We start from the raw sequence: 8,614 nt of genomic DNA, 5'->3' as shown, positions 1-8,614 counted from the left end.
AACATATTTATTTTCTACTCTGTAGCTCCTTTCACAGTTAAGAGAACCACATCCTGTTCCTAGCTTGTTACTATTAATGGCTGAACAAGCGTCAAATCTTCAAGTTACTTGTTTGGGGATTCCTTTTTCTTCTGTTCTAGTTGTTATTTTACTTGTATCACCTACTGGAAAAGGCCAGTTCTTAATCTTTTTCAAAAACGGTGGTTGCAGGGGGCTCAGATGGGTTATAACACATATCAGGTTGGTCATTTCCCGGGCTACATACCTTGTACTGAGTGGCATTATACAAACAAATTTCTTTTAACATTCCCACACATTCATAATAACTATAGAACAGAAAGATTGTTTTAATTTGCTGTCCTACCTCAGTGACCTACCTGATGAATACACTGGAAACAGTCCCCAGTTTGAGTAAGGTCAGTTGAAGCCCTTACTGCATAAGTCCAAAGTTTAAGAAAAATGAATTCCATGATGAGCTTCCTCATGCTTCGGCCATGCGTGGACCAGTCAGCTTCCGGGTGTGACTGGAGCAGGGCTTGTCGTCTTCTTCAGAGTCACTCTGCAAGGATAGTCCCGGCTTGGTCTTGCCTCCCAGGTTTCAGGCGCTGCAGGTTTTACACGGCTGTGGTGGATCCAGGCTGGGATTCCCTCTGCCTTCATAGCGGTGGGAGTGGTCAGGGTAACAGTCTAGGGTCCTTTCCACCGTGGGCACAAAGAGGCTACGTTCCAGTCCTTGATCCACACTCGATCACCTGGGGAGAAAGGGTGAACTGGGGGAGAATAAGCTAACAGGGCATCTCTCATTTACCCCGGCCGAGATTCTTTGTGTAATTTTTCCTGAAGCCTGTAGCTGTCGCTGTAACTCAATTTCACCCAACTTTCGAGGCGTGTCTGGAAGTCCCCGCAATATAGGAGGGGGCCTATAATATAATATTTCATAAGGAGAATGTCCTGTTCTTTTAGAAGGGGTACATCTAGTTTTAAATAATACCATAGGGAGAGCCTGTATCCACTTTAATCCTGTTTCCTGACATACTTTCCCTAATCTATTTTTGATAGTCCGGTTCATCCACTCCATCTTTCTGGAACTCTGAGGCCGGTAGGCGGCGTGCAGTTTCCATGTGATCCCCAATACCTTTGTCGTCTTTTGTACCCAGTCAGCCACAAACGCCGGCCCGTTATCTGAGCTGATCCGTAAGGGCAGTCCAAATCTAGGAATAAGATCTCGAAGAAGCAGACGGGTTACTCCACGAGCTTCCTCAGTTCGTGTTGGATAAGCCTCCACCCACCCAGAGTAGGTACACACAAGAACTAGTAGATACTTGTTACCGCCACCCTTTAGCATCTCTGTGAAGCCCACCTGGAGATCTTCAAAGGCGGCTGCTCCAGAAGCCTGTATGCCGGGCGGAGCGGCTGCACCTTGCCTCGCATGACGCTGTCGGCAGGTAACACACCGCTGCGCCACCGTTTTGGCAAGGGCTGACAAATGTGAGATGTAGAAATACCAGCCTAACAACTTTTCAAGGGACTCCTGACCTAGATGGGTGGTTTCATGCACAGTCAGTACAACCGCAGCTCCCAGCAGCTGTGGCACAGCTACTTTCCCATCTGGTAACCAAATCCACCCTTCCTCCATCACCTGTCCTCCCTCTACCTGGAGAAAGTCCTTTTCTTCTTTAGAATAAGTAGGTACAAGATCAGGTGCTTGAGGGAGCAGGGGGGCTGTGACTGATGCCCGGAAGGGGGCAGAGGCTGCTTTTCCAGCCTCAGAGTCAGGGCAGGAATTCCCCAAACCCACCAAGGTGGAAGCTTGCTGGTGTCCTCTGCAATGCATAACTGCCACCTTGAGGGGTTTCCATACTGCTTCTAACAATTGCAAGATTTCTTGTTGATACTTTATATCCTTTCCCCCAGAGTTCAATAGGCCCTTTTTTTATATGATGGTCCATGCACTTGAAGGGTTAAAAAGTCATACCAAGAGTCAGTGTAAATGTTTACAGTCTTACCTTCGCAGAGTTCTAAGGCCCGAATTAAAGCAACGAATTCAGCTTTCTGGGCTGAAGTGTCCTGGGGCAATGATCTGGCTTCAACAACAGTGTCCAGGGTTACCACTGCATACCCTGGACATCTCTCTCCTTGTGCATTGACAAAGCTGCTCCCATCCACGTATAGCTCCCACTCGACTGTTGCCCAAGGCTGGTCCCGGAGGTCAGGTCTGCTAGAGTAAACTGAGTCCAACACTTCTACCCAGTCATGCTTGACAGGGCTCTCTGATACTGGGAGCAAGGTGGCGGGGTTCAAGATGTTACAAACTTCAGTGGTTATGCGGGGATTTTCACAGAGCAAACTTTGGCACTTGGTGAGTCTAGCATTCATTAGCCAATGATGTACTTTAGTAGTCATTAAAGTCACCACAGCATGGGGGGCCTTTATGTTCAGGTTTTGCCCAAGAGTCTGCTTCTTGTACTAGCAGGGCAGTTGCTGCCAAGGCCCTCAAACATGGGGGCCATCCTTTAGAAACCCCGTCTAGTTGTCTAGAGAGGTAGGCCACCAGCCTCGGCCAGGGCACCAAAGTTTGGGTTAAAACTCCAACTGCCATTTTTTCTTTTTCTGACACATACAATGTAAAAGGCTTTGTCAGATCGGGTAGCCCCAGGGCTGGGGCTGACAGAAGCTTTTCCTTTAACTCACAAAAGGCTTGCTGTTGTTGGGATCCCCATTCAAAAGGTTCCCGGTCCCCACCTTTGTGACCTCATACAAAGGCTTGGCTAATACTGCAAAGTTTGGGATCCACAGTCTGCAAAACCCCACAGCTCCTAAGAATTCTCTCACCTGCCTTCTGGTCTTAGGCTCCAGTAGATTGCAAATGACCTGCTTTCTTTCTGATCCCAGGCTGCGTCCCCCTGTCGGATAGTAAATCCCAAGTCACGTACCTACTGTCGGCAGATCTGAACTTTTTTCTTGGACACCTTATACCCACAATCGTCCAGGTGCCGGAGTAGGGCATCGGTTCCCGTGGTGCACGCGGCTGCCATGGGGTGTCCCAGCAGAAGGTCATCAATGTACTGGAGCAACATGCAGCCTAGGACTCTGGTGGGAAACTTCTGGAGGTCTCGAGCCAGTGCCTCCCCGAAGATGGTGGGAGTTCTTGAACCCTTGGGAAAGCCGGGTCTAAGTGTACTGAGTAGTGACACCTGACTCCGGATCTTCCCGCTGAAAGGCAAACAGCTTCTGGCTCTCAGGGGCTAATCTGATGCTAAAGAAAGTGTCTTGCAGGTCCAAGCAGGTGAACCAGGTGTCCTCAGCTGGCAGCAACCCCAACAATGTGTACCAGTTAGGTACTGTTGGATGTAAAGTCACTGTAGCTTGATTAACCAGGCGCAAATCCTGTGCCGGCCTGTAGTCCTCGGTCCCTGGCTTGGGAACCGGCAGGAGGGGAGTATTCCATGGAGACTGACAAGGAACTATAATTCCAAAGGTTCTTAGGTGCTTGAGATGGACCTGGATACCTTCAAGAGCTTCTCTGGGGACCGGGTACTGTTTTTGCCTAACCGGCTGGGCCCCAGGCTTAACTTCTATCAGTATGGGGGCTTGGTTGACTGTCAACACTGGATAGTTGTCTTCCGCCCACACTCTTGGCCACCGCTTGGCCAGAGCTGGTCTTATCTCTTGGCCTGGTTCAGTTAAGAAAAGTCTCCATTCCTCCTCTCAGGGGACCGTAAGGGTCATAATGACTCCCGTTCCAGGTAACTTTAGCAGCAAAAAGCCATGCTCTGTAAAAGAGATAGTGGCTCTCAACTTGCTAAGCAAGTCCCTTCCCAACAAGGGCAAGAGACAGTCAGGCATGTATAAAAACTGATGGATCACTTTACGTCCTCCTACAGTACAAGTCCGAGGCAAGCAGAAAGCTTGCTTTGCTGACACCACTGTGGCTCCGATGATGTCAATAGTCTTTTTGGATAAGGGGGCGACTGGGGTGGTTACTACAGAATGTTCAGCACCGGTATCTACAAGAAAATCAATGTCTTTACCCCGACTGTCATCCTGACCATAGGCTCTTTGGGGGCACTTGAGCCCGGTCCCTCTCAGTCCAATAACGCTTCTGCCAGGTTGAGCAGGGCCCCTTCCTCCTTGTCTGGGGCCTCCTGCTCTGAGTCACCTTGTTTTCCTTTTAGCTGAGGGCATTTGTTCTTCCAATATCCTATTTCTTTACAATAAGCACATTGGTTACACTGCAGACTCTGACAGCCAGGCTGAATTTCTTTCCTGGGCGCCCCCTTCCCTTGCCTCTTTGGGGGGACCCCTCTGGTTGCTGCAGCCAACAGGTCGGCATTTCGCTGGGCCCGACGTTCACCTTCTCTGGCTTTCCTTACAGCTGACTGCATCCCTGTTTACAAACACCTGGTTAGCTATTTCTAATAACTGTGATGTACTCATCCCTGCAAACCCAGCCTGTTTCTGCAGTTTTCTTCTGTCTTCTGCGCTTTGACTAACTAAAGCCATGTTAATCATGCGCTGATTTTCAGGGCTATCGGGATGGAAGGGAGTATACATACGCTAGGCCTCACACAGCCTCTCCTAGAATTGTGCTGGACTTTCTTCTTTCCCCTGAATGACCTCAGAGACCTTGCTAACCCTTGTGGCCTTCTGGGCTCCCTCTTTCATCCTTCCAGGAGAGCTTCCCTGTATCGGTTCAGCCTTTGCATGTCCTCTCTTTCATTTGGGTCCCACTGGGGTCGGTTCCTGGGAACTGGGTCGTCACATACTCTCAGGGGTTTTGGTAATCAGCCGGTGCATGTTCCTCCAGCCACTTAGTCGCTGCTTGGAGCACTCTCAGCCTTTTATCCGTGTTAGAGAGGAACCTGAGCAGCTGGTGGCAATCAGCCCAGATGGGCATGTGGGTCTGGATACTAGTTTGGAGCAAATCAATTAGAGCTTGTGGCTTTTCAGTATAGGACACGGTATTGTTTTTCCAGTTGAGAAGGTCGGCAGAGGTGAAGGGCTGGTACACAAAAACACGCCTCTCCACCATGGGCCCATCCTCATCTATCCCAGGATACCGCTGCTCTCTCAGCAGCATTTGTACCCCAGTTTTGGGTCGTAAACGAGCTGCCAAGGGAGAGGTTTCTCCCGAGGCTTCACCTCCTCCCTGTCTACTCTGGGTGGCCTAGGGATATGTTTGCCTTATGGAGGCACAAGCACTGTGGGCTGAAGAGTGGGGAGCCTCCCTCCCTGGTAAGGGGAGGGCACCCCTGGGATCACTGGTTCCATCTCCTGCAATGGATCTTCTGGTGTTGGGTCGAACAGAACTTCAGGAGTTGATTTCCCTCGGCAGGTGGAACGGGATCCTTCCTTGGCTGGCTGTCCTCCTCTACTAGCACTGCTGCCGCCTGCCTTCTTAGCCACTGTGGGGGGGTCTAGCACCAGCTGTAGCCAAGTGTCTATGTATGGGAACTGGTCTGAGCGTCCTCATTTACCAGTTACCTTGTACCATACCTTAGAAACAAGGGGCCTGTTCAGGCTTCCTTCTGATGGCCAACCTACTTCTAATGCCGGCCAATCTATTTCACACAAAGTTCTAAGTTTCCCAGGTGGTCTAGTGGTTAGGATTCGGCGTGCTCACTGCTGCGACCCAGGTTCGATTCCTGGTCAGGGAACCAAGAAATGTAGCAGGACAAGCCACAGACAAAACTCCTCAGACACCAGGTTAAAGAAGGAAGTGGTTTATTCAGCCTGGAGCATCGGCAGATTCGCGTCTTAAGAGTCGAGCTCCCCAAATTGCAACTCTAAGGGGTCCACATGAAAATGTCATAATAGATCAAGTAACCATGAGGAATGTGACTGGGGGCTACATGCATCAGTTAACAGAACAAGAAGTTTTACAGTGCTTTCTCATACAATGTCTGGAATTTACAGATAACACAAGTACTTTTGGTCAGGGGTTAATATTATTATTATTATTATTATTATTATTATTTTAACCACCAGGGCCGGGTGGTGGCACCAAGGTCATCTAGCTATTTATCTTACTTCTGCTTCTTTCCAACTTTTTGCTTTCTCTCTTTTTTCCTGTCTTATAAACTAGGGAAAGGGGGAGGTAGGGGAGAAGCTGGGAAGGACAGCAGGAGAAGTGGTGGTCTCATTTCAATGCCGGTAACCCCAGTGCTTTGGGAGGCCAGGGCGGGAGGATGGCTTGAGCCCAGGAATTTGGCACTACCTAGGCAACATAGCAAGACCCCTATCTCTACAAAAACTAAAAAATTAGCCAGGTGTGGTGGCATGTGCCTGTGGTCCTAGCTACTCAGGAGGCTGACATAGAAGGATCACTTGAGCCCTGTAGTTCCAGGCTGCAGTGAGCCAAGATCACACCACTGCACTCCAGCCTGGGTGACAGAATGAGACCCTGTCGCAAACCACCCCCTTACCAGAGGGAAAAAAAAAAAAGCAAATCTCCAATGCATAGAAGCAGAAAGTGGAAAAGTGGTTGCCAGGAGCAATAAATAGATAAATAGAGAGCATTTTAAAAACTCTAGACTTGGCCGGTCGCAGTGGCTCACGCCTGTAATCCTAGCAATTTGGGAGGCTGAGGCAGGTGGATCATGAGGTCAGGAGATTGAGACCATCTGGGCTAACGTGGTGAAACCCCATCTCTACCAAAAACACAAAAAATTAGCCGGGCATGGTTGCAGGTGCCTGTAGTCCCAGCTACTCGAGAGGCTGAGGCAGAAGGCCTGAACCTGGGAGGTGGAGCTTGCAGTAAGCCGAGATGGCGCTACTGTACTCCAGCCTGGGCGACAGAGTGAGACTCCGTCTAAAAAAAAAAAATCTAGACTTGATACTGTTTCTGAAAGGATGATTGCAAGTGTGTCAGACCTGTGAGGTCTCAAGAGTCAGGCCAAATGCGGTTTTCTTGTGTGGAGTGGAGCAGCAGGGTGTGGGGAGCACACCCTCCTCCCCACACTCTGGGTGGGGGGCCCATTGACCAGGCAGCAGATGTGAGAAAGCTGCATCTGAACCCCTGCCCAGGCTGTCTCCCAGTTAGGTCCCAGGTTGGGGCTTGGCCAGGCCTGGACTGGAGTCGGAGACCTTTCTAGCTGCCTCTGTCTGGCTGCCCACCCTGCACAAGCCTGGGGCTCCGGCCTCTCCCTATCTCTCCTCTCCACTCTTCCTGGAGGGTGCTGCTCTTATCTGACCTGCTCCCACAGTCTCCCTACATCTGGCCCAAAAATACACGTGGTGGCGGTCCCGGCATCACACTCAGGCTTGGGAGCCAGCGGCCCCCTGGTCTGTGCCGCCTGCCACACTGCTCTCCACAGCAGTGGTGGGGAAAGGAGGTTAGAACCCCATCTGCATGGCCAGAGGGCAGGAATGAGGGAAAAGGGGGACCGTGAGGCTTCCAGGCCTGGGGTTGGAACAGGAGCTGGGCAGTGTGGGGCTGTCTGGGCCGCAGGACCCCGGGTGCTGGGAAGTGGGGAGCAGGACTGTGTCCATTGCTCCAGAAAGCACGAGGGACGCGATGTAGGAAATGGGCTTCAGTTAGAGCTGGAGAGGGGTTCAGCGAGTCACCGACTCAGGCAGAGAGGAGCCCAGACGGGGGCTGGAAGACCCTGGGGATGGATGCCCACCTGTCAGTCCTGGGCTGTGGAGCACCCGTAGGCCGTGGGGCAGGAGGCTATGGCCCTGACTCCTGGTTTGGGTCTAAACATCCCAAGGAGGTGAGAGCGTAGGGTAGGGGCTGTGCTGCTCTGCCGAGCACTGAACCCCCACAGTCATGCAGGGGCTGGAGAAGGGTGAAAGGCAGAGGCAGGAGTCCGCACTTAGGGACCGGTCCGTTCCACACGCTGCTGTCCAGGCTCCTGGGTGGCACTCGCATGGAACATTCCGGAAGCACCGATGGGAAGGTCCCAACGTTGGTTCCCAAAGGCCCTGACGGACCCGCAGGGGACGCTGAGCCTGTGATCCTCGCCTCACCCAGACAAGGTCGGGCTGCTTCTCACGGGAAAGCGCGTCTGGAGTCCGGGAACGGCTGTTCCTCCCGGGGCCTGTCCAGGGCGCCCTGGGCCGAATCACAGGCTGGGAGAGGCGTGTCGGAGAAGCCCTCGCTCCAGACCCCCGGGGGACCCAGGGCGAGGTCGCCCCAGCCCCTCACTTCTGGGGTCTCCCCTTTGCCACGTCGCCAGAGCAAAATTCAAAATCCGCAGTTCTGGCCAATTTCCGGGGCCTCCCGGACACGAAAAGCAGCTGAAATCTCAGGACAATGTCATGGAGTGCGGACCGAGAAGAAGCCGTTCGGAACCAGCGCTGCCCCGGATTCTCCCAGGCCTGGCTCGCCGGTGGGGGGACCCCGGCCCTGGTTTGGGGGGGCAGGAACGGGCGGGCGCCCCTGGGGGCCTCTCATTTGTGTGTTGGTCTCGGCCTTGAAATGCAGCGGAGAAAATAAAAAATAAAATAAAAATAGGAGTCAGGTGTCAGAGTCGGATCGGCCAGGCACTGAGGATTGAAGGAATCGCAGAAGCAGCTCCTCTCACCCGGGTCCAGGCCGCGGGGGTCTGTGGGGGGCGCCCCCGACTCTGCCCTTCTGTCCGACCCCGCCCGGGACGCCGCGGCCTCCGAG

The 8,614-nt window shown here is 52.3% G+C and overlaps 1 protein-coding gene across 1 annotated transcript in view; it reads left to right on the top strand.

Annotated features, from left to right (window-relative positions):
- Positions 1-8,257: 8,257 nt before the first annotated feature.
- Positions 8,258-8,614, top strand: part of GRTP1 (growth hormone regulated TBC protein 1) — a 46,681-nt gene continuing 46,324 nt past the window's right edge. The window contains 1 exon segment of the mRNA XM_011933954.1: positions 8,258-8,333. Within this exon segment, the coding sequence (XP_011789344.1) occupies positions 8,258-8,333 (76 nt within the window).

The sequence above is a fragment of the Colobus angolensis genome, unplaced genomic scaffold, assembly GCF_000951035.1.
Source record: "Colobus angolensis palliatus isolate OR3802 unplaced genomic scaffold, Cang.pa_1.0 Scaffold13, whole genome shotgun sequence".
NCBI lineage: Eukaryota > Metazoa > Chordata > Mammalia > Primates > Cercopithecidae > Colobus > Colobus angolensis.
This window is presented reverse-complemented; position numbering and strand designations above follow the sequence as displayed.